This window comes from Mustela erminea, chromosome 17 (assembly GCF_009829155.1).
Source record: "Mustela erminea isolate mMusErm1 chromosome 17, mMusErm1.Pri, whole genome shotgun sequence".
Taxonomy (NCBI): Eukaryota; Metazoa; Chordata; class Mammalia; order Carnivora; family Mustelidae; genus Mustela; species Mustela erminea.
Window position 1 is genome coordinate 12,453,041 of NC_045630.1, and position 27,256 is coordinate 12,480,296.

The following is a 27,256-nucleotide window of genomic DNA, read 5'->3' on the forward strand; positions in this document are numbered from 1 at the left end:
GAATGTATCTTACTATCAGGTTACAGGATTACCACTCATTTCATAAATATGAAACCCGAAGACTAAATAATGATACAACAGGGTGCCTGGGTGGCTCAGTGGGTTAAGTCTCTGCCTTCGGCTCAGGTCGTGATCTCGGGGTCCTGGGATCGAGACCCGCATCGGGCTCTCTGCTTGGCAGGGAGCCAGCTTCCTCCTCCTCTCTCTCTGTCTGCCTCTCTGCCCATTTGTGATCTCTGTCAAATAAATAAAATCTTTTAAAAAATAATAATAAATAAATAAATAATGATATAACATTTCAAATGTATCACATTTGCAAAAGTTAAAGGTGATGACTTTGACATATTGGAAGAGATGATCTCTTATATACTGCTAATGAGATTGTAATCTGATGTAACCACTGGGAGAACCACTTGACTATGCCCAGGAAAGGTGAAAATGCACGCACCCTAAAATCTAGCACTTTCACGCTGGGCACACACATTCCCTACTTTAACGCTCACTTTACTAGCATATGCTTAGTGAAAGAGGTATAAAAATATTCACTGTGACACTGTTTATTATAAAAGCAAAAATACTGCGAAAACAGGTATCCAACAATAGGAGAAAGGATTGATGATGTGTGACAATCATATTATGGGAACAGAACAGTTAAATAGTGATAGTAGTTCAAATGAATGAAAGGGAAACATAAAGATAAAAAAACTAGAAAATAATGCAGAGAGGAAAAATACATGTTGTAAAATGATAAATCACCTATGATTACCTACATTTAAAAAAACACATATAGAATATTATATATTATAAGTGTATCTGTGTAATAAAAATATTAGGACAGGAAGGCTACACACCAAGTTATGATACTTCAATGGTTGGGAAAGAAGGGGATAGAATTGGGAGGGGACATAATGGCAACTTAACTTCATAAGAAATGTTTTCTTTCATTAATAAAAAATCCTAAAGCAAATATTTTAAAATGTCAACATTTGTCCATTCTTGCTAGTGAGCACTTTTTTTTTTATAGAATATTATATATTATAAGTGTATCTGTGTAATAAAAATATTAGGACAGGAAGGCTACACACCAAGTTATGATACTTCAATGGTTGGGAAAGAAGGGGATAGAATTGGGAGGGGACATAATGGCAACTTAACTTCATAAGAAATGTTTTCTTTCATTAATAAAAAATCCTAAAGCAAATATTTTAAAATGTCAACATTTGTCCATTCTTGCTAGTGAGAACTTTTTTTTTTTTTTTAAGATTTTATTTTTAAGTTATCTCTACACCCAATGTGGGGCGGGAACTCACGACCCTGAAAATCAAGAGTCGCACGCTCTACTGACTGAGCCAGCCAGGCACCTCTAGTGAGCCTATTTTCTTTAAAATTATTAGAGATTTATTTTTTATTTATTTATTTTTTTATTTGTTACAGAGAGAGACAGAGCGCAAGCACAGGCAGACAGAGTGGCAGGCTAGAGGCAGAGGGAGAAGCAGGCTCCCCGCCGAGCAAGGAGCCCGATGTGGGACTCGATCCCAGTATGCTGGGATCATGACCTGAGCCGAAGGCAGCCGCTCAACCAACTGAGCCACCCAGGCATCCCTTCTTTAAAATTATTAGTTAAAAAAATCCTTTGCTGAATGAGTTCCCTCCCTCCAAAACTGAAAGTAAGTTCTTGCTCAAAGTCCCTAGTGGAATGCCTTCTCCAAAATCACCAAAATTCCAATCAAATAAGACATGAAAGCAACACGTCTGCCTTTTGTAATCTATCTATGCTACTACCTACACTCAAGGTTAGATCGTTTTTTAAGATTTTATTTTATTTATTTATTTTTAATATTTTATTTATTTATTTGACAGACAGAGATCACAAGTAGGCAGAGAGGCAGGCAGAGGGAGAAGGAGAAGCAGGTTCCCTGTTAAGCAGAGAGCCCCATGTGGGGCTTGATCCCAGGACCCTGAGATCATGACCTGAGCTGAAGGCAGAGGCTTACCCCACTGAGCCACCCAGGCACCCCATTTAAGATTTAAAAAATAAAAATATAAGCTACTTCTCCCCAAGAAGACCATTTTTTTCGAACTCACTGTCCTACTCTGGAGTAAAGCAGACATTTATATTAAGGGCACTGATTACTTTTGCTTTTATCCTCATAAACATTTCATCCCTGTAGTTAAAATCTAATCATGTTTAATTTTCCTATTAAGTCCTTAACAGCAGCACGTCATGCCCATTACTTCTTTAATAGGAAGAAGCTATCTTCCAGTGTGACAGTAATAATATAAAAGGGAAAGTGGGAGGAAAGAGTTGTCCCCTCAAATGTTTCTTATAATTAAGGCTTAGTTCCTCTTTAAAAACAAGCATTGCTTTTGAAAAAAATCAATAGTGTGGTTGTATGCCTACTAATAAAACATATTCCCCTAGTTAAACAATACATAATATCGGGAAATAAGGAATAAGAAAGGCCATCTTTTAAACTAATTAAGTGGCCCAAGATTAATCTGCGGGGAATGGTAAATTACTAACATTGGATTTATCAATAATCCATACACACTTTATATATCTTCCTAATGGTATTTTGTATTAGTAAGGTGCTTCGTGGTTTTTAAAAACATTTTATCAATGTATCATCTGATGCTCAAACAATGCATTCACTGAAGCAGCTGCAACCTCCAGCCAGGAAGATCCTCAGATGGGCTGCCTGTGCAGCTCCATATGCGCTGGGTTTAATTAGCAAAATGGTCTGGGTACTGAATCACCACTTACTGCAAGTTTTCTAAGGAATAAGCTCCAAACACCTGCCTCAAAAGTTTGACTTTTGACAGATAACAATGCTATCTATCTGTAAGGTACACTCTAGTATACACATCACAAATGTTTATTTTCTCCTTTATGTGGTATTTTAGAAAAGTACTTTACAGCATATGGTAACATATATATTTGCAGTTTTAGGGTTTGTCTCTTCCAGAAATCCTATACAACATATAACATCCTAAAATGAACATACAAACCCAAGAAGTAAGAAGTGAATGGACAATTTCCCAATGCTATTGGGGGAAAAAAAAGAGTTTGTTTTAGAACACTTCAAGTAAGCTTTTGGATTCTTGTGCTTTTTTCCTAAGCATCAGTATAGAAACTTAAAATCTGGATGAATATTCTGCTATACCTTCTGGTAATCTAGTCTTTTCTTATTTAAATAAAGACAAAATGTTTTCTAAGCATTTAGTTTTACTAACATATCATAAGTGGATTCACTCTACAGGGAAAAAAAATTTTTTTTATTTATTTAAGTAATCTGCACCCAATGTGGGGCTTTAATTCATCACCCAAGATAAAAAATCACATGTATCTCAGATGCCAGTCAGGGCACCAGCCAGGTGCCCCCCAAAATGCCTTTTTTTGCTCAGAAATCTCCATACACCTGTCACAGTATGTTCCGATGAGGTACAGAACAGGGAGTGGAGTTTACCTGACAGCCTTGACAATAATTTCCAAGAAGAGAAATGTATTAAAGAAATAAAAAATGGCCCAACTACAGATTAAAGTTAAGTAATGTTGAATGATCACAACTGTATTATTTTCCAAGTACATTCTGATGGTCAAGAATGTAACGGTGTTCTAAGAGTACCCGAGCCACCCAGAGGCACAGATGTGTCCCACGGGAAAGGACAGTTACTGCCCTCCGTGAAATTTACCTAAAATATGGTAGAAGTACTTCACATATACAGAAACATATTACAGATTTAGTACTTATGAATTGCTAAATTTTTCCTTAACCTGTTTCTATTTCCAATGTACAGCTTCCCTTAGAATTATGTTTCATTTAATTATTACCACCACCAAATTTGCTTTGGTTTCATCTAAAATGGTCATTCAAGTGGTACTCGTGTTCCAGGATTTATATATATTTGGTATTTTCATAACCTTCTACTAACTGCATTATTTCTTTTAAACTACATATAGTGTTCTAAGTGGGATCTGATAAATGATGAGCAGAAGAGTAATTAATTTTTGACTTTCACATGTATACACCTCTAGCTTATGCTGAAAAAAACTAGCAACAGTACCAACTTGCCCAACTACACCATAATCACCAGATAATCATTTCAATTAAATTTTCTAAGACTGAGAGAGCGCTTTATTAAAAAAAAAAGTCAGCTGGGGCTAAGAAGAAACAAATACTTTCTACATAATATGAAACAAAATTGCATCATATGGCTTAATAGAAAGGTTCTGGATAAATTATGCTTAATTGCAGGGAAAAAATAAATTAATTAATAATTATTAAAATCTGCCTATGGATGAAGATAAGGCAACATTAAGCAAAACTACTATTTTTCAGTGAACTTGACAGTCTCCTTTTCCTTTCTCTCTGGGCACCCATTCCCCACTTTAACCAGTCAGTGTTGTTCAGTTTTTCTTACCAGCCTCCCCACATTGAAAGAAAAAGAGAGGGGCGCTTGGGTGGCTCAGTGGGTTAAAGCCTCTGCCTTTGGCTCAGGTCATGATCCCAGGGTTCTGGGATCATGCCCTATGTCGGGCTCTCTGCTCAGCGGGGAGGCCTGCTTCCTCTCTCTCTCTGCCTGCCTCTCTGCCTACTTGTGATCTCTGCCTGTCAAATAAATAAAAATAAAAATAAAATAAAATAAACAAATAAAAATAAAAGAGAAAGAGATTTGACCTCATTTATATTATTCATATTCATGTATATATGATTTCCAATGTTGCATTTTAAATCTCTTGTTCTAATTGGAAACATCTCATCCTTGTTTAAAGTTTTAAAAATATAACCAAACAACTGGAGAGTTTGAACAAAAAAACCAATCTCTCTGAGAACGGGAAATAAAAAAAAACGGGTGTGGAGTACCATGTTTGTTTAAATTTATTTTAATTTCAATGGTGCTATTCCTACCAGGAAAAATCTAAGATAAGCAATAAACAGTTTATTTTGGGATTGAAAACTGGAGGTAGGGGGAAGCACCCCCCAAAGCCCAACTAAACCAAACAACAATCCTTTCTTTCCTATCTTCCAGGGAGTCCAGATGGCCTAGAACAGTACAGGAGGAGACCGAGTCAAAGTGTGGGTGATAGAGATTTATCCCTGGGAGCTGCCACGGTCACGGCCCACATCCCTTCTCACAAACTTCTTGCAAACCCTCAAAACGATCCTGATACCAAGACACCTCTTTCTCTCCAGCCCCTTTCATTTCCCCTCCCTTTTCCATCTGAACACAAGTCCTTTCCTTTTCCAAACACTGGTTAGACAACAAACTCTTCTTATTAAATTTCTGTGAAGAAGAGTTTATCTCTTTACCTGTCCCAAGTCTCCTAGGAAGTGTGTGTGTATGTGAGTATGTATATATAAATAAATAAGTGGGCATAATGTGTACTATCATTAAAATTTTAGGATATGATTCTACATCATGATTTAATCTTTGCTAATCTAATATTTTAGAATTTTCTTCATTATTTCTATGTCTAATAATAAAGTTTCTATAATCAAACATATTTCTCAAATGCTTCAATTTGATCAGTAGAAGTATTTTTCTGTATCAAACTAACCATTCCACATCTTTTATCTACTATTTGGTTTTGATCTCTAAATCAGGAGTCCTTATTCTTTTTTTAAATCCTTAATCTATTTTGAGACTAGATCAAAAGCTGTGAAACTTCTCTGCAGAGAACTGCAGACGTATACAAAATTTTGCACAGAGACTGGGTTAAAAAATTCTCTGAGTTCAGATGGCAGTTGCACTCATGGTGAGCATAACAGAAGTTGAATCACTGTGCTGTACACCTGAAGCTAATAGGACACTGTGTGTCCACTATACTCAAATTAAAACAAAATTTTTGACCTGATTTTGAAGGCAAAAAAATATTCTTAGGTCCATCCAGGTTAAGAACCCCTGCTTCAAGTGAATTTAAAGACCTTGAACTTACTCCTGTTAAAATAATTTTGTGAAAAGTGGACATTTCTTCAATTTCTTAGATCCCTTATGATTCCATGCATTTTTTTCATCTATAAACTAAAATTGTTTTCTTTTTATTGGTTAAATAAGAAAGCAGGGTCAACTATAATAAAATGCCTATCTCGTTAATGTTCCTTTTGGGTGTGCTGTGCTAGGTAAAGTTATGTATACCCCATGCAAATACAATCTACACGTGTCTTAAACATATACCCCAGAGTTGTATGTTTTGGGCCTGGGCCCCAGAATTGAGTTTCATTTATAGATTACAATTTAAAAATTTACTGAAGGCTAGATAAGTTTCATGGATATGAAAATGAAACTCTTCATGGAAAAATTCTTGCAGGGCCTAGCATACTGCTTTATCCACAGGAAGTGCTACGTAAGTAAAATGGACAACATACATGGAATGGAGTCCGGGCGGTCACCAAGAATTACTTTCTTACCTTACATATGACCTTCACAATCTGGCAATGTAAGTCACACAGCGGAATCAACTGTAATTTGATAGTTATCTCTTTCATATCAAAACCCCAAATTGTAACATTTAAGTCTTAAAACTTTAGTTTCAAATTTTTCCAACTCTGTACTTCTATTTGTAAAATTATGATCGTTTACACATATGAAAACATGCACCTATTTACTTTTAATGAGTACGTAATTTGAGTAGTTTTCCTCTTGAGTTGAGGGCTTTTGTGGCAATTGTGATCCTGTAAGGGACCAACTGCTCACTTTGTTTTGTTTTTTTAAGTTAACATAAAATGTAATATTTGTTTCAAGGTACAGGTCTGGGATTCCTCAGTCTTCCACAACACCCACTTTGTAACTAGTTGCCAAGGGTTGAGATCTTTGACCAGGAAATTAAGATAAATGCCTCATAGAGCGACCAAGTCTATTCAGGCTTCATCAGTATGGCACTTTGCTATAAACATCTTTTTAAAAAGCAACCTACATTAAAAAAGTCTCAAGAAGCTGGTACAGAATATTCAGTAAATATGTTTGCTGTTGTTTATGCAAATGCCATATTAAAATGTTAAATATTAAAACATTAAAATTTTAAAGTGTAAGCGTAACTAAATTCTCAATTTAATCATTTAGAAAATCTTAGGAAACTGCATGATTTAAATACAAATTCCATTTCTATTAATAAAAATCTACTTAGCCCAAATGAGTATATATGTATGTATGTATTATATATATGTGTAAAATACATATACATATATGCCTGATGTTTGCCTTTAGTACTTCTGTTCAGAGTGTTAAGCAATCAAGTAATGACAGTGCCTCCAGAATGCCGTTTTTAGAGACTTTTATCACTCAGTGAAAATAACTACTTCAAATGATATTTTCATATTAAGAAGTCAGCATAAGAATGGTTTTGAGCCAACTATTTTCACTACTGATTAAAAATTTAATATTAAACCACTGTCCTGAGATAGTACTTTATGTTGGGTATATACTGAGTTACTAACACAGAATTCTTACCTGTAATGTACATGTGTGATGGTTGGTTTCCTGTACCCGAGGATCCAGGTCTGAATATCTATAGGCTCAGCTTTGGGATAAGCTATAGTTGTATCTATTATCCATTGGAGGCCTTTCGATTTGCTACCTGAGGACACAGAAAAAAACAAGTTAAAATTGGATCAATTTTTTTTTTAAAGATTTTATTTCTTTATTTCATAGGCAGAGATCACAAGGAGGCAGAGAGGCCGGCAGAACGAGAGGAAGGGAAGCAGGCTCCCTGCTCGGCGGAGAGCCCGATGCTGGGCTTGATCCCAGGACCCTGGGATTATGACCTGAGCTGAAGGCAGAGGCTTAACACACTGAGCCACCCAGGCACCCCAAAATTGGATCAATTTTTATACCATTTATAAAATATAGTATAAACAAAGCATACTGATGTATCTTCTGCTTTATGAAAACAGGATGAACTCTGGTGTTACTGTTTCATTGATACACTTAGGATGGTATCAAGTATTTCCTAATATGAAATGGCTGAATCTCAAACAAATAAGCAAATAACAAAGCACTATTATTTATTGGACATGCACCATTCAAGCATTCAATACAACAGTGCACTGTCAAGGTCTAAGTTATATTTTATCGCTCATAAAACCTAGCCTATGAAAAAGTCAGAAGCTAAAGTATCACATTACAAAAGTAAAAAAACAAAAACAAAAACAGTTCTCAAAATAAATCCATTCACCAAATACAATACAGTATAATATAAACACCAAGATTTGTGATACCTGGAAGACATTAATAAATGCTGGAATAAGGCCCCAAATTAAGCATTTTATTGACATAGGACTGTCAGTTGCTATTCTTATTTAACACAGACAAACAAAAAAAACCCTCCCACTTTAGCAAGAGTTCTATGCAAATAAAGCAGTAAAACCATCCACTCTTTGGTAGGTAAGGCAGGTAACTGCAATTATCAAGAGGCTGTGGGGAAGTTCTGTTTACTTTGGTTATTGGCCTCCTGCTTCTATTCCCAGCATGGAGTACAAAGTTGAACAAGAATTGAGAGGGAATCCTCACAGAGAATGCTGAGAGCCCGACTTGGGTGACAGTCTGTCCTTTGTCTGAAGTATTTAACAGATCTCTAAAAAAATAAAACCTGTTCTAAAATGTAAGTCTAAATGTGCATTAAGAATCAATGATATTTTACTTTACTTCACTAAAAAGTGACCTTAAGCTTTAAAAAACTTTAGAAATATTCTAAAGGGGAAAGATACCACAGAAATAGGTTTTAAAAAATGTTTAAATAACCTACTGCTAAAGGAACAAAGTAAAGTAAATGTGCAAAGAAACACATTAACAAGCTCTCAGTGATATACATATGCTGAAACGTTCAGGAGTAAAGTATACTAATGTCTGCAACTTATTTGATTACACTAAAAAACAATGGATTGATAGAAGGGCAGAAAAAGAAAGAATAAAGCAAATACAGTAAAATTTTAATTATAGAATCTAGTTGGTCAGCTAGTGGATATTAACTATAAAATTCTTTCAACTTTTTACATATGCTTGAAAATTTTTATAATAAAATTATTGGGAAAAATCACCAGAGTTCAGTTGAGTATCTATTAAATCATATAATAAACAAAAAAATACTATCCCTTTTAATCAGACACAACTTTGATACATATATGGATCCTATACATATGTGTGTGTGTGTGTGTGTGTGCGCGTGTATATATATATATTTTTTTTTAAAGTAGGTTCCCCTCCCAGCGTGGAGCCCAATGTGGGGCCCAGCGTGGGCCCCAAACTCATGACCCTGAGATCAAGACCAGAGCCAAGATCAAGTCAAATGCTCAACCTACTGAGCCACCTGGGCGCCCCAGTATATGGATCATATATTAAAAGAGAGACAAGGCACGTTCTGTACTTATATGGAACAGAACACTAAATAGTAAATATCAACACTAGAGAAAATAAAATACAAAATACCAAAACACCGAGAAGAAAATGGTAAAAGACAAGTGAAACTACTTTTGGGATATATAACTTTCTAGAACTTCTTATAATTTTTCCTAAGCAGCTACAGTAAAAATTCTAACCAAGTTAAGATAAACAAGAAGCTACTCTGCTTTCATTATAAAAAGAAATTATTTCTCTCTAAGAGAAAAAACATGTCTTCATGATTGTGTGATCAATATGACAACAGCCCCTACCCTTGAGATCTAGAACACCACAGGGTATTACTGACTGGGCAGAACTATTTAAAAAGCAGCAGTCTTTATTAGTGCAACTAATCCTATTTGGAAGACCTTTGCCTTCAAGCTTTGGCTTGGCTGACATTGCCACCATGTCTGTCTGAAGCTATTCTGAACTTTCCTTTTCTATTAAAAGACTCTTTCAATTTGTCTTTTTAATAGATGATGAAAGATTAAGAGAGCTGACTGCCAAGCAGCTGCTTAAAAAAAAAAAAATGAAAGGAAAACTCAGTGGAGTCTTAGGACAGGCATTCTCTCTATGTCTGGTCCTAACCATCATTAAAAACATGTATTTCTGAGGGCCAATCCTTTTCATTTTTACTTTAGCTAAAGAATATGTATATATTTTTAATAGCAAAATACTACTAAAGGAAACAGGCTTAGTGAGTTTCTTTCAGTTTTTCAATTTATCATTTATTACCTAATTTTACAGTCTCTCTGATAAACTTGTTCAAAACAGTCTTTGTGCTGTTGGTGCAAATTCTGCAAACCTTCCCAGTTCACCAGGCTATCTCCAAAACAGTTGCATCTTTGAGTATGGTTTGCTTTTTCTCGCCATAAAAGTAATACATACTCATTGTTAAAAAAAAAACATAAGTATTCAGAAATGGGGGGAGATCATCCATAATGTTACAACTCAGAGAAGCAACCACTGCTGACATTTGGGATCTTTCCTTTCACTCATTTCCCACTGCTTATTGCTGACATATTTGAACTCACAATGGTTTCACAAGAGTTGTGTGTTCCAGGGGTGCCTGGGTGGCTCAGTGGGTTAAAGCCTCTGCCTTTGGCTCAGGTCATGATCCCAGAGTTCTGGGATCAAGTGGGCTCTCTGCTCAGCGGGGAGCCTGCTTCCTCCTCTTTCTCTCTCTGCCTGCCTCTCTGTCTACTTGTGATCTCTCTGTGTCAAATAAATAAATAAAATCTTAAAAAAAAAAAAAAAAAAGAAAGAAAAAGAGTTGTGTGTTCCTCCCACTCCATTAACATGATAGAGAATAAGCACTCTCCAAGCCATAAAAACTCTCTACAAACATCATTTGTAATGGCTGTATTGTAGTGTGTTGGATGGATATTTGATAACTTCGGGCCTGTTCTTCCTTCTGGCTATTCCAAATTTTTGCTGTTAAAAATAATGCTGTGGGGGCACTTGGGTGGCTCAGTGAGTTAAGCCTCTGCCTTGGCTCAGGTCATGATCTCAGGGTCCTGGGATCGAGCCCCACATTGGGCTCTCTGCTTGGCAGCGAGCCTGCTTCCCCCTCTCTTTCTGCCTGCCTCTCTGCCTACTTGTGATCTCTGTCTGTCAAATAAATAAATAAAATCTTAAAAAAAAAATGCGGGGCACCTGGGTGGCTCAGTGGGTTAAACCTCCTCCTTTGGCTCAGGTCATGATCTCAGGGTCCTGGGATGGAGTCCCGCATCAGGCTCTCTGTTCAGCAGGGAGCCTGCTTCCCCCCACCCCCTGTCTGCCTCTCTATATGTGATCTGTCAAATAAATAAATAAAATCTTTTAAAAAAATCTTTCTAAATTTGATAAATGAAAAAAAAATACATTATTACAATTTGCATTTGCAAATCTATGATTAGCTTTTCAAATTAGTGATTTCTATTCCTGTACCATTAACCTAGCAATTCCACTTCTAGGAATCTATACTCCAAACTACACTTCCACAAATATATGAAGATATTTACAGCTTACTGCAGCAGTGGGAATGGCCAGCAGTAAGGGTGGGTGGGGGTAAAGAAAGACACCTTTGTCTTTGTGCATTTTGCATTACTTGAATAAATTATTGTAAGCATGAACTAACTTCTGTAAATAGAAACACTAAAAAATTAAATTTGCACCTTCTCCCTGGGTATTATTTGTTTGACAAAAATTACAATTATAAAAAGAACAATTATGTTATCTCCTGGAACTCCAGATAATTCCTGAATTCCAACAAAAGAGTGCTAAAAGCCATCATACCTAATTCTTTAGCATCTCCTCCTGCTGGACTTCCATTTTCCTGTCGTGCTACAAGCGCACTCAAGATAATGTTTGTTGCCCCAATCCTTGGCAGAGTGACATGTGTAAGAAATGGCAAGTTATTTTTTTTGGCAAACGCTTGACTTGTTTCTCGCCTCTTCCTGAGGAAGCCCCCTTCTGGAAACAAAACAATCCATTTTCGGTCTCTGCTCCTGTAATTCTTTTCTAGGTGCTTTTTGAGAAGCAGCAGCTGCTGGTCACGATGAGATTTTCCCTAAGAAGGCAGACACACATACAATAAGTATAGGCACATTTGAAATTAAAATGCCACAAAATTAAATAGAAATAACAGCTTTTAAAGTAAAATCCCATTCACAGATCAGAAGAACGATTTTCCCCCACTCACTTCCCCCTTTGACTGCCGCGGTAAAAAGAAGTGATTAGTGCTTACAGGCAAGAGCAAGACAATTGCTCTAATTACCTCTGAGAGTTCACTCATTCATCAGCTCAGTGACTGTTTACTGAGAGCGTGTAACTTGGCAGGCACCGTCCTACACACTGGAGACAGAGAAGTAAGAGACCCTCGTGGAGGTTACTCGAGTAGAAAAGATAGAAAACTAAAAAGTGTAAATTTGGATGGTGATGTGTTAGGAAGAAAACGAGTAAGAGGATAGAGAAGGTCAGTGAGGTCAGAGAGAACAGCCCCAAGGAGGTGAACTGGGAGCAATGAGCTGGTAATGCGAAGGAACCAGTCAAGTGAAGAGAGGCAGAGTTCTCCAAGGGACAAGAACAAAAAGAAGAAAGGCCCGGAGATGAGAACAAGAGCTACGTATTCAAAGAGCAGTACCAAGGCCAGTGTGGCTGATTTGTGATGAGTGAGGAAGACAGTGGTAGAAGAGGAAATTGCAGAGAGACGTGGGGGACAGAGAGGAAGGGCCTTGACCTTGGTAAGTAGTCTGGGATGAGAAGTCAATGGGTGGTTCTGAACAAGGGAGGGTCATGATCTTATTTACATTAAAAAAAAAATCTGATGGCTCCAGTGACAGAAAGACTCCAGCAGATAAGCCGGCAGACTATTGCAGCAGTCCAGGCAAGGGGGTGTGACGAGATCTGACTAGGGTGTATTGATGAGAAGTGGATACATTCAGGAAAGTCTGAAAGTAGAGCAAACAGGGCATTCTAATGGACAGGACCTCAGTGTGAAGGAGAGAGAAGAAAGAAGATGACTTGGAGACTGAAACAGGAATCCAGAAAAATTTGTAGGAAAGCCCAAAACCCACAAATATTACAAAGGTTCTTCCTTTCAGTAGAGTTGATTCATTAATAATTTTCCAGCCAACACAAATATAGAAGGCCCCGAAATAATCTGTATGCATTTAGTCTTTAAATTACTCCAGTGCAAAGCAAGTAAGACTTTATTTTACTGAATCGAACTGATCATGCTTAAGCTTTATTTATTAAGTTCCCAAGACTGCATGTAAAACATTTTCATACTCTTGGAAATATCAAGTAGTAAAGTCCAAGAGACTTTCTTTAAAAAGGGTAGTTTCTCTCTCTCCCCCAACAATGTTACAGATTTTTATTACTATCTTATTGGGCTGGGAAGGGGAGGAAGGGTTGCTCTTTAGAAACAAACTTGCAATATTTCTGGTAATTTTGAAATACAGTCTAAGTATGTAAAACTTTACATTGCAATAAAAAGGAAAATGTTTTGGAGTACATTATTTTCTACGCTTAGGAGTACATTATTTTCTACGCTTATCTCCTCAAAGTACACCGATCACTTAGTATAACTTAGTGATGCCTCAGGGTCATCAAACAGGGTCAACTGTTAAAACTGATAATTTCCTCATACTCTCCTGATGAAAAGGGCTCTGCTTTTCCTTAGAAGGCTAAGCTTCAGTGGCTGCTTCTACTTATTCCCCTCCTGTGATGCTCTAATGTATTATGCCAATTCTTTCTTATGTTGTTCTAATCACTGTTCGTTCATTTTGTCTCAAACTTGTAGCCAATCCCCATTCCCACTTCCTCCTGAGGTCCCCATGCAATGCTTACATTCGTAAGCATGCTTCTGCTCAGAAGAATCAAGAGTGTTTCCTAGAAACTAGATCATGGGCACAGCATGTGGAAAAGAAAATGTTCTGTACGTAAGTATCTGGAGTAAAGTATATATGTTTTGTGACACCTACAGTCATCTCAGAAGTTTCTCTACACACTTCCAGCTTATTTCTGAACTTGTGGTCTCCGATGAGACTTAACCAGATTCAACAGTTATTCAGTAAGTACTTAAATGGGCAAGGCTGAAGCTGCTACATATATAAATACCAGATAAATGTGGCACTGCCATACGTAAAAACTCTTGCATATCATATTTCAGTTTTTGAGAAAATCAAGCCTGTGATATCAGTGGCATACCAGGGAAATACCATAATTTAGTGCTGACTTGATACGAGGGTGTGATTCTTTCTCTTACAGTAACTAAACTTGTCCCCAATGCCTGGGACCCATTCTCAATCTACCTTCCTCTATCAAACTCATACTTATTTTTTCTCTAAAGGTTTTCTGAGTTCATAAAAATCTGATGGATTCACTTTTCCTACTATGAATTCCCCAAATATGTTCTTCTATCTGCCCACCTATCCACCTACCTACCAGCAATTTAGGTACCTTCTCTATCATGCGATAGTGACTTGTTAGCAAAAATAATGGTGAAAATATAGATGACGAGGGGGGCACCTGAGTGGCTCAGTGGGTTAAAGCCTCTGCCTTCAGCTCAGGTCATGATCTCAGGGTCCTGGGATGGAGCCCCACATTGGGCTCTCTGCTCAGCAGGGAGCCTGCTTCCCTCCCTCTCTCTGCCTGCCTCTCTGCCTACTTGTGATCTCTCTCTGTCAAATAAATAAATAAAATCTTAAAAAAAAAAAAAAGAAAATATAGATGAGTAATACACTCCAAGTGTATTACTTCATTTAAACCCCACCCCATGACAGCAGTGCCTCTTGTGTTAGGGTATGGTGTTCTCTAATTGAGGGGTGGTTGACGCCGTACCCTAACAGTTGTCATCTGAAAAATGAGGAAACTTTGAAAGTTTAAATAAGTTGCCTTATTCACATGGCTAAGAAGCAGAAGAGTTGAGAATGGGGCAACGGCTTGATAAATCTTTACTAAACATTGTACTGTTGAGATGTGAGGAGGAGGGTAGAGGTTAGAACATCTGCAATGTCACCATTTTACTGCTTGAGCATACTCAAATTCAGATCCAAAGAAATGTTTCAGGGAACAAAGATTCAGAGGAGGAGCTCCCTGAGATACTAGAGCTCGCTCTATGTATTATAACTGGTTTTGGCCTATGTTTACAATAAAGGATCAGCGTGATCGGGCTATCACTGTGAAAAAGGAAAACTCATTACTCACCTGTCTTATAAAGAAGTCTCCGTGAATTAGAGAAACAATTCCAAAGTTTGTGTACTTAAAAATATGATCCATCAACCACATCATTTGAGCAACAACCTAAAATATTTAAAAGCAAGAAATAATTACATGGTAAGTATTAGGAACCTGCTGTAGTCTAGCCAGGGCTTTAAGTTTTAAATATAGTCATCTAAGCATCCTCTTAATTAACCTATATATTTTAAATCCAGTGTTTATTTCTATAATTAAAGCACAAAGTCTCCCTGAAAAATTACTGATCTTGAGTCCAAGTCTTGAAATCTCAGGTCTCAGGTAATACATATTACTGTGTAACAAATAAAGCTGAATTGACTTCTTAAATCTGGACTTAATGATTACAAATTTGTTCTACCCTAAACAAAATCTCTGGTGATTCTTATATAACTTGTAAAATTATTTTGAAACAATAAAATGAAGTTATTGAATGAGGGCTCTAAATTTAATTAATAAGCACTAAAGCTTTATAAAATGTGACTTTACCTTAATGGCTAAAATATTAAAAATTATAAATTATAATCATATAAATGTAAAATTTTAAATTTTATAAAAGTTCAAAAATGTCCAAAATAAAAGAACATTCAGTTCGTTTCATAGAATGATTTATATATACGATTATGTTAAGAAGATTTGTTAGTTTATGCAAGGCCGTATTCTTTACCAGCATAATAATATTCACAGTGCCTCAGTTCTTAAACACAGAAATAGTATCCCTTTTTGATAAGAGTCAGTACTCGTATTAAGAGCAAAAGACTTGGGACGCCTGGATGGCTCAGTCAGTTAGGCCGCTGCCTTCAGCTCAGGTCATGATCCCAGAGTCCTTGGATGGAGTCCCGCATTGGGCTCCTTGCTCTGCAGGGAGCCTGCTTCTCTCTCCGCCTCTGCCTGCTTGTCCGATCTCTCTCTCTCTCTCTCTCTGACAAATAAATAAATAAATAAATAAAATCTTTAAAAAAAAAAAAGAGCAAAAGACTTTATTTCAAACAAATTTCAAAATTAAATGTAAAGTGTAAACTGGGATCTAATTAATAAAGTGGGTAATTGTTCCTCCCTGCTGAGGAAATGGCATTCCTTGTTATAATCCTTAAATAAATGCATTAATAGCTACGGCCTCAATCAAAAGAATGCAACAGAGCTCCTTTGGTTTCTATGGGAATAACGTATGTAAACTTCATCTCGAAGCACCAAATTATATGAATTTACATATGAGGAAAAAAATGAGCAGCACTGACATCGCTGGTGCTTTTGCAAAAACATGATAAAAGCTGACAAATAATATAACATTAATGCTTCTGCCTTAATTTTTCAGCATCACTAAATAGTTCAACTACACAACTCCTTCCCCCTGAGCTCTACTATGTTAAATCACTTTAAAAATTAAAGATATGTGCCCAGTGAAGAAGTGATTCCCCAAGGCAATTAATACAGAATAAAATGATTGCCATCATCTCGTTTTTTTCAGTCTTGTTTTGCTTTGTAATGATGACTACTCTGTTTAAGTAAATTGATATTTGAATTAAATGGAATTTGCTGAAAAGTGTCCCAAAGAACAAAATAAAAAGCAAGCTGTTTTAACCTATAAAATACTTGAGCTTTATACACAGTAGGAAGTTTAGCGGCTATTTATTGATTTCTGGGTTTAAAATACCAACACTAAAGCCACGAGCTTTTATGTTTCACCTTACATTTACAGTGGATTTAACTCTTCAGTTAGAAGGGCCACCTAAAACAATTCATTTCAATAAGACAGCCAAGCTACCTTCTGAGATTTGTATGGGTAATTCTATCTTAGCTTATTTTAGGGGAAATGTTACAAGTCAATAAATGTTTATTATATGTCTAATAAAGTTCTTTTGACAGAAATAAAAATTCTTAGTTTTATCATAATTTGTCATAAAAGGACATGACTGAATTCAGAGATACTTATTTTTAAAAGGTACCAGCACATTTGGAAAATACAATTAATCCTTTGTTTCATATTCCTCAAAAGAGGGTCAGTAAACACCAGCTGCCTGAAGCAACTCTGAACATTTCATAGATCTGTCACTCGGAGCTCTGTTAGGTAATTCCAAGAAACAGAATTGGCCCGCATCAATTATTCTTTATCTGGAAGCATGGATTTTCTACATATCAAAACATCTAGAGACGATTACATGAAGGATTATGTTCTTTATATCCTTCGGAAAGTATAGTTAAGTCAATGGTTCTCCTGTTCAGAAATCTGTAAGGACAATTTGGGTTGTCACGACAACTAGTGAGGGCTACCAGCATTTAGTGGGTAGCAGACAGGTATGGAAAAGAGCCAGCAATGCCCTGGACAGTTCGGGACAAGAGTGCTGTCCTCCCAACGGGCCAACGGACCCCCACTAACAGGAAAGACTCCTACAAGAAGTCTCCTGAATTCCAAAAGCTATGTTACACTCACCTAGCCATTAAACTGGTATTTTTTTAATTGACCCACAATTTAGCATTAGCCTTCTTTCTTTGAATGTACCCACAGAGTATGCAGTAAGTCAAGTGAACATTTTTACTGGTAAATATAAATTAATATTGCCCTATACATATTAGGCAGGAGGGAGAGATTATGGTGCTTCCAGCTTTATATTTCTCAATTATTCTTTTATGAAAGGAGATTAAAAAAATTCTTCAAGATTCCAAGTTACTCACTAATAACAGATTATAAGAAATGTTTAGTATAACTTATCTGAAAATAAAAACAAAATTACTCTGAACTGAAAAATTAACCTAAGTCAAACTAACAGAAATCTTTTTACAAAAGCAAACAAACAAGACAAATTTTCTTTTATCCACATAATTGGTGAATTTCAGATTACCTAATATTCTAGTTAATATAGCTATCATCCATGCCAAACTTGGGTGAGAATGATTAAGCTGGACATATTTATACTGACCACTGTAATCATTCTTTGAAATTCAAAAACCAATTAAGGACACTATAAACCTTCAGAAATTTCACTACGAATGTAATACTGTATCATTAAGAATAAAAATGTTAATTGGGGATTCTCTTTGATGAAAACCAAATAAACTAGTCTTTACAAAATTTTAACATCACAAGTAATAAATTTTTTTTAAAGATTTTTATTTATTTATTTGACAGAGATTACAAGTCAGCAGAGAGGCAGGCAGAGAGAGAGAGGAGGAAGCAGGCTCCCCGCTGAGCAGAGAGCCTGATGCGGGGCTTGATCCTAGGACCCTGGGTCCTAGGCAGTGAGCCGAAGACAGTGGCTTTAACCCACTGAGCCACCCAGGTGCCCTGCACGTAATGAATATTAATATAAGAGCAAATATATTTATACAGTGATATCCTTTTAACAATTCAATATTCTGAATATAAGAAAGGACAGAATTTATTCCACATTCCAGCAAGATTATGACTCTGCTTTTCAGATGGACATGAAAAACAGATTTTACAATAATCAAACATTTTCCTTTACTCTTACCTCATTTTCTGACCCCCACACCAGGACCTACTGAATCAAAATCTCTAGGACGTAAATATATCAGGCTTAGTCTTGCCTTGGTGTTCTGGCCGAGACTGTTTCACTAAAGAAGGCCTTCTTGCTTCACAACTCTAACCAGGCCAAGTTTATGTCCTCTCTCCTCTACAAAGTTTTCAATACCTGTCTTACATGGGGAGCTCATCCTCCACTAAACACCTTTCACTTTGCAATTAAGTATTGTTCACTATACTTTCCCTCCACCTACACTGGACTATTGGCTCCTTTTAGAGGACAAAGTCTTAAAGGACTGATGTTCAATCCTTATAGTTACTGACCATGAGTATGAAGCACTTAATAAACATCTATTGGTTTCATTGCTATTAGGATATATATGAACTCCACTAATTTATACACGTTCTACTTATTTAGTTTTCTATGAATACAACCTCTTTATCTTCTAAGCTGATAATTCTTTTAATGCTAAAGACTGAATTTATTTTAAACCCACCCCTTTGATATATGTATTTAGTGATCAACAAAAGTCATGTGAAACCAACGGTTCATACATAGCCTAACAACACCTAACAAAACTGGCCTGGTATCTTTCCTTTCAATTTGCTTGGTAAAGGAAATCCAAAATGTTTACCTTTTTTTCTTCTGGATAAAGATCAGCTAATTCACTGACCAACTAGACTCTTCTATCTTAAACAATACTGCTTTTTGTGCCTGTATTTTTCAAACCAGTGACCCACTATTTCACCTCAAGACAGCTCCCAATCTGAACATCTTAACTCTGTTTTACCTCAGTTACTTTTTCAAAAGCATCTCTCTGGAGATAGCATTCACATTATCTTCCAGTTACTTTTTTGAAAGACCACATTCCTGTCCTGGAGCTGGAATTAGAATTATATACATACATCTTTTTTCTTTTCATTTTTCTCCATTTTTTCTTTAAATTTTCTCAATTTGGGAAAAGCATAGATATTCAAGTTTACGTTCCAAACAATAGTAAGATACTCAAACAGATTCTTTATCAACCTCCCCCTCCTGCGTCTATGCCTGCCTTCAGGGTGCTTACCAGGCCTTTGTCCTGGAGGCACATCATCAGAGTGCAAACATCCCCTGTTGCCTGATGATTCACCAACATCACTGCTTCATCTTGTGAAACGGCTTTAATATCGTCCCCCCATTCCATCACTGGAAGAACAACAAAGCTGTCACTTTAAAGATTTTTACATTACTAGAAACCTTATATTAGCCAAACTGGTACATATCAATGATGAGAATCACTTACCTAAAACTTTGAACTAAGTTTACTTCCTGTTAAGTATGAGGCTGTTGATATAATATTTTATAAGGCCCCCAAGCATCCATTAAAATGTAAAAATGCTCATCCTTTGATCTAGAAGTTTTATTTCTTAGAAATTAACCCGCAGAAACATTTGTCCCAATAGGCAAAGACAGATGTGTAAAGGATGTTTACTGGAACTTAAATGTTCACCAACAGGGGAGTTAATAAGAAAGTTATGATATCATGGAAGAGTATGAATCCACTGAAAGAATAGAGGGTATCTCTATACACTAACCCAAAAAGGACTTCTTATCAAGAAAATAAAGCAAATCACAAAACAATATATATAGTCTGATTCCACCTTTTTAATGAAGGAATAAACTTTATTATTTAATACAGTAAAAAAAAGTCTAGGGGAATGAATTCTAAACTACTGATATTGATCACAATTAGAACAAGCTTTCCAGAGCCCCTCAAATTCTACTTTATAATAAAATGGGAAAACATTCCAAATATATGCAAGTATTTTCATTTTCAAATAAGAAAACTAATGAAGATGTTACACTTATTAAGAACCTCCAGACAAAAAGTCATCGTACCAGAACCTATGATGTACACTCTAAGGAAAACACTGGTATCTCCGTGTAGTTATATCTCATTTAACAGTAAATCCACTTCACAGAAAAAAGACAACTGAGCAGCAGTTTTGAGCATCAGGATTCTACAAGTCAAAGCATCGAGGGTTCCTCAAACGTCTGACATGAATCATGAGAGGATGATTATACGTTAATGTTCACTCCTCTCACACACAGCTAAAGGGAAAAAAGCCACCCCACCTGCCTGTAATAGTTCTGGATGCAAGAGGCATGGGGGGTTGTGGCGCTCCCCTGCTCTGCCTCCCCCAGCCTCCGTCCTTTTCCAGCCATCCTTCACTGTCACCCCAACACAGCAGAGCTCCTCATAAGAGTTCATATGAGAAAAGGGGTCTGCTAATTGCTTCTTTCTGTTAAAACCCATTTAAGCAAGGCATCCATTCATTGATTTTAAAGACTTTAAAATCTGTATTAAGGAAATTTTCAGCAGGGCTAAACACAGTATTAAGTTGTGGGACCTCTTTGGAAAGTGAGGTATTCTAATCATTACCAACACTCAAATGTTATTACCAATGCTCAAATAGCTTACATAGTATAGGAAATTTTTTATTTTAGTTTCTTTTAAATGAATGCAGCATAAAAGTACACTAAAGGGATGTCAAATAATCCTTGAGGAATAGAGGCAGAACCATGGGAGAGAACCCAGCCCGGCCCCTTGAAAAATGCAGCAGCACCAACTTTCCTTCCAGTGGCCTTTCCTTCCCCAAGCTCCAATTCAGCTCAGCTGACAAGCTAACTACCGAAACATACTTAAACAGCTGCTGTATCATACATTGCTGTGGGGAGTATGAATTGGTACAACAGTTTGGGAAGTCAATTTGGCAATATATATCAAAACTGAGAAATGCAGAAATCTTTTTATCCAGAAACTCTACTTCTAGGAATTCAACTTACAGATACACTTATTTATGCGCAGACTGACACATATGCAAAACTGGTTACTGTAGCCTTATTTGTGAGAGCAAAGAGGAAGGGGTGCCTAGGTGGTGCAGCTGGTTAAGCAACTGACTCCTGGTTCTGGCTCAGATCGTGATCTCATGAGCCCCACGTCAGGCTCTACGCCCAGCTTGGAGTCTGCTTAAGATTCTCTGTCCGTTGCATTCTGCCCTTCCCTCCCTCTCATGCTCTCTCTCCAAAATAAATAAATAAATAATTTTTTTTTAAAAAAGGAAAACAACTCAAAAGGAAGACTAGCTCAAATTCATAGAAATTGAAGGCCAATGGTGGTTTCTAGGAGGGGGACTATTCAATTTGTAAATCGTTTCAGTTTTGCAAGATGAAAAAGTTCTGGAGATTGGTTATATAATAATGAGAATGTACTTAATGCTGAACCATACACTTAAAAATGGTTAAGAGGAGGGACACCTGGGTGGCTTAGTCACTTGACCGATTGACTTTGGTTTCAGCTCACGTCATAATCTCATGGGATGTGGGAACAAGCCTCCCAACCCCTGTGGGTCTCTAGGCTGCTGTGGAGTCTGCTCAAGATTCTCTCTCTCCTTCTTCCTTTGCCCCTGCCCCTGCTCATGTGTGCTCTCTCACTCTCAAATCAATTTTTAAAAAATCTTTAAAAAAATGGTTAAGATGATAAATTTTGTGTTATGTATATTTCACCACAATTAAAATTTAAAAAGAAGACTAATTAAATTATATATATGTAAAGAAATACTATGTAATCATATAATTTGTATACTAACATGGAACAATATGCCATAAGTAACAAGAGCAAAATTCACAACACTGTACCAATTGGGTTTTTAAAAGGATGGGGTAGGGGCACCTGGGTGACTCAGCAGGTTAAGCATCCAACCCTTGATTTCCGCTCAGATCAATATCTCAGGGTCATGAGAGCTTGATTTTGGCTCAGAGCAAGATCTCAGGGTCATGAAACCAAGGCCCACTTCAGGCTTGTGCTGGGCGCTAGGTGTGGAGCCTGCTTAAGATTCTCTCCCTCTGAGGGTGCCTGGGTGGCCAAGTTGATTAAGCAGCTGCCTTTGGTTCAGGTCATGATCCCAGGGTCCTGGGATTGAGCCCTGAGTTGAGATTCCCTGCAGCTGCCTTTGGTTCAGGTCATGATCCCAGGGTCCTGGGATTGAGCCCTGAGTTGAGATTCCCTGCTCAGCATGGAGTCTGCTTCTCCCTACACCCCTTCCCTCATGCATGCTCTCTCTCTCTAATAAATAAAATCTAAAAAAAAAAAAAATTCTCTCCCTTCCTCTCCCTCTGACACCCTGCTCACACCACCTGCTCACTTACCTGGCCTCAAAAAATGAAATATAATAAAGTAAAAAGAATGGAGGGAGATATATTTCTCAACAGAAGTTCCCCCATCATGCTTCTGTTGATAATCCATACATGCAGACACACACTATTCTTTTATTAATTCATTCCTCATTCAATAAGACAGCACCAGGCACTACTAGGTGTTGTGGATATAAAATGAAAAAGTCAGTTGCATTTCTATACACTAAAAATGAGAAAGAAGAAAGAAAAATTAAGGAGTCAATTCCATTTACAACTGCACCAAAAACTATATGATACCTAGGAATAAACCTAACCAAAGAGGCAAAGAATCTGTACTCAGAAAACTATAAAGTACTCATGAAGGAAATTGAGGAAGACAAAGAGAAATGGAAAAATATTCCATGTTCCTGGACTGTAAGAACAAATATTAAAATATCTGTGCTACCGAGAGCAATCTACACATTCGGTGCATTCCCTATCAAAATACCATCAATTTTTTTTCCCACAGAGCTGGAACAAATAACCCTAAAATTTGTATGGAACCAGAAAAGACCCCAACAGCCAGAGGAATGTTTAAAAAAGAAAACCGAAGCTGGTGGCATCACGATTCCAGAGTTCAAGCTCTATTACAAAGCTGTAATCAACAAGACAGTATGGTACTGGCACAAAAACAGACATGGAGCGCAAATGGAACAGAATAGAGAACCAGAAACGGACCTTCAACTCTATGGTCAACTAATCTTCGACAAAGCAGGAAAGAATGTCCAAAGGAAAAAACACAGTCTCTTCAACAAATGGTGTTGGGAAAATTGGACAGCAGAAGAATGAAACTGGACCATTTCCTTATACCACACACAAAAATAGACTCAGAATGGATGAAAGACCTAAATGTGAGATAGGAATCCATCAAAATCCTCAAAGAGAACAGAGGCAGCAACCTCTGTGACTTCAGCCACAGCAACTTCTTCCTAGACCTATCTCCAAAGGCCAGGGAAACAAGGGCAAAAGTGAACTAGTGGGGCTTTATCAAGATAAAAAGCTTTTGCACAGCAAAGGAAACAGTCAATAAAACCAAAAGACAATCCACAGAATGGGAGAAGATATTTGCAAATGTCTTATCAGATAAAGGGCTAGTACCCAAAATCTACAAAGAACTTAACAAACTCAACACCCAGGAACAAATAATCCAATCAAGAAATGGGCAGAAGACATGGGCAGACATGCCTCCAAAGAAGACATATCAATGGCCAATAGACACATAAAAATAGGCTTACCACCACTCCGCATCAGGGAAATACAAATCAAAACTACAATGAGACACTACCTCACACCAGTCAGAAGAGCTAACATTAACAAGTCAGGAAACAACAGATGTTGGCGAGGATGCAGAGAAAGGGGAACCCTCCAACACTGTTGGTGGGAATGCTAGCTGGTGCAGCCACTCTGGAAAATAGCATGGAGGTTCCTCAAGAAGTTAAAAATAGAGCTACCCTACGACCCAAAAACTTTGGGTATTTACCCCAAAGACACAGATGTAGAGATCCAAAGGGCACCTGAACCCCAATGTTTATAGCAGCAATGTCCACAATAGCCAAACTACGGAAAGAGCCCAGATGTCCACAGACAAATGAATGGATAAAGAAGATGTGGTATATATATACAATGGAATATTACTCAGCCACCAAAACAAATGAAATCTTGCAATTTGCAACAACATGGATGGAACTAGAGGTATTATGCTAAGCGAAATAATTAATCAGAGAAAGACAATTATCATATGATCTCACTCATATGTAGAATTTAAGAAACAAACAAAGGAGGATAGGAGAAGAGAGGAAAAAATAAAATAACACGAAATCAGAGAGGGAGACAAACCGTAAGAGACTCTTAATCATAGGAAACTAAGGGTTGTTGGGGGGATAGGATAACTGGGAGATGGACATTAAGGAGGGCACATAATGTAATGACCACAGGGTGTTATACAAGACTGATGAATCACTGATCTCTACTTCTGAAACTAATACTATATGTTAATTAACTTAATTTTAATTTTAAAAAAGGGAAATAAAGGCAAACAATAAAATATAATAAAAAGAACAAAAGTATTATTCTAATAGTAGTTAAAACATTTAAGAGAAGTCTAGCTTGGTTCTATAAACACTGAGCTACTAAGAGTAATGTGGAAAGTCTCTGGCTCCATATCTATATAAACAGAGGTTTCATAACCAAATATTCCTTTAATGTAATGTCTGCCACATGAATGGAAAATGCTAGATACCTAGGTCTATGCAGTGGGAAAGCATGTAAGTGTATTTAACTGCAAATAAGTTGTTGTTGTTGTTGTTTTACATAAAGCATATCCTACCTGTTTGCTTTACATAAAGTAGATAAATCTAGTGTGTTAGCTTCAGTCTCTTAAATTGAATTTAGAACCCTTTGATGTGGCTTAAATAGCTTCCTCCCTGCCTCCCCAAATTTACATCCATCTAAAATCTGTAAATGGGACCTTATTTGAAAACAGGGTCTCTGCAGAGATAATCAATATAAGATAAGCTCTTACTGGATTAGGGTGAGCCCTACATCTAAGTCCAATATCACAGGTGTCCTTTAGGAAGAGGGAAATGTGAACTTTTGAGATACACAGAGAGAATGCCATGGGAGAACAGAGCAGGGGGCTGGAGTGACAGATCTACAAGCCAAGGCCCGAGGACAACCACCAGAAACAGCCAGAGGCAAGGAAGGATCCTCCCCTAGAGCTTTCAGAGAGAGCATGGATGGCCACCACCACACCTTGATTTTAGATTTCAAACCTCCAGAACTATGAGAGAACAAACTTCTCTTATTTAAAGGCACCCTGTTTGTGGTACTCTGTTATATCAGAGCAGCCCCCTGAAACGCATATACCCTACCCACCCCAACTTTCCCCATCCCTTTTCTCTCTTTCCTGTTCTATTCCCCCCCAAATTATAGGGTTTTTCCTGATAGAATATAGTAAAAGAATGGTACTGTACTTTAAACATCTAGAATATTTTAATAGACATCCAATATTATATATTATTAAATGGCTCTTAATGTTCATTTCTCTAATCCTTTCAGGGTTCAATCATTAAGAGTTATCCAATATTCTTATCTCTCAGCCATAACTTCACCAAAATTTATTTTCAAACTAAGTGTCAATTTACTAAGACTCACATAGCATACTGAATCAAACAAGTGAAGGTAGCTCAATCAAATTTTTATTAAAAAATTATCCTGATGTTGTAATAAAGTCATGCTGAATTTTATAAAATCTCGATTTTATTCAATAAATTTAGTTTCCAATATTTGTGCTATTCTTTTATCATATATATGATATATATCTCATATATATATATATATATATCTTATCATTACATTCTTCAAAGATCACTGTTCGAAAGTCACATGACCAACAAAACCAAGATAAAAATGCTTATAGAGAAAAAGCATTTATCTTATGTATGAAGTAGCTATGTTTCTCAGTTTATACCTTGCTTTCCCAGAACCTCTATGTATAATAATGGAGCCAGTATCTTAACCAAGGAATAGAATTATTTGCATGTTAAAGAACAGAAGCTCTGGATGCCTGCCAGTTCTTACACTGTACTGGATTGGAAGAACAAAAATATTTTAACACGCTGTTCTATGAAATGAGTTTTCAAAAAAGAACTAGGTCAGGTCCACTATTTCCAAAGAGAATGAAGGACAGCTGAATAAAATCTGGAAGAAAACCACTAGTTGTAACTGAATTTTTAAAATTCTTTTTAAAAACTAAAGCCAAAGAGTCTCTCTCTCTCTCTCTCTCTCTCTCTCTCTCTCACACACACACACACACACACACTTTCTCTCTCTTTCTTTCTAACATATTGTCAATATCATCAATAAATCTCCCCCAAATGTTATATACTAGTATTGATCAAGATAGTTCACAGCTCAAAGAGAAAATAAAACAATATGAATCCATCCGAAATTCCTTAAAAACAGTGATGCTAAGGCCATTATACTGATTTACAAAACAGAATTAATGTGAGGAAGGAAGGCTGCTTAATATATAACCATAAGAGCTCACCTTACTAAGTTCAAAAAAAAAATTATGCCTGAAAATTCATGCCACAAACTGTTTTACCATTCAGTGCTTCATTTTTCTTATTTATGAAATATTGATATTATTAATGCTACTCAAATATAAAGTGAAAATGAATGTTATATAATTGATAGAATCACAGAAGTTCTGGGTAACTGGATTACATGACAGCTGAAGTCACTTTTGGAATCACTATTAAGCAAAAGAGTCATTATTTCTACTGTGTCATGTAAGGCAGGTATTCTAAGATGAATAATCAGGATTAAAGAGTGACCCCTCCCACCAGAAAGAGGTGAAAGAATTTCACATACCTCAAGAACTATGGCTATTCATAGCCTACACTAGAGGCAGACTGGGTTCATCCAAAGTTAGGGGACAGCAGAGCAAATGAGGCAAGACAGAA

The 27,256-nt window shown here is 36.8% G+C and overlaps 1 protein-coding gene across 6 annotated transcripts in view; it reads right to left on the minus strand.

The window, feature by feature from the left end:
• Nucleotides 1-27,256, minus strand: part of LPGAT1 (lysophosphatidylglycerol acyltransferase 1) — a 120,932-nt gene that overhangs the window by 23,302 nt on the left and 70,374 nt on the right. For all 6 annotated transcript variants that reach the window (XM_032319146.1, XM_032319144.1, XM_032319147.1 and 3 more), the window contains 4 exons: nucleotides 19,642-19,760; nucleotides 15,067-15,162; nucleotides 11,653-11,926; nucleotides 7,450-7,576 (listed from right to left, as the gene is read on the minus strand). In XM_032319146.1, coding sequence (XP_032175037.1) covers nucleotides 7,450-7,576; nucleotides 11,653-11,926; nucleotides 15,067-15,162; nucleotides 19,642-19,760 — 616 coding nt within the window. The remainder of the gene's footprint in view (nucleotides 1-7,449; nucleotides 7,577-11,652; nucleotides 11,927-15,066; nucleotides 15,163-19,641; nucleotides 19,761-27,256) is intronic.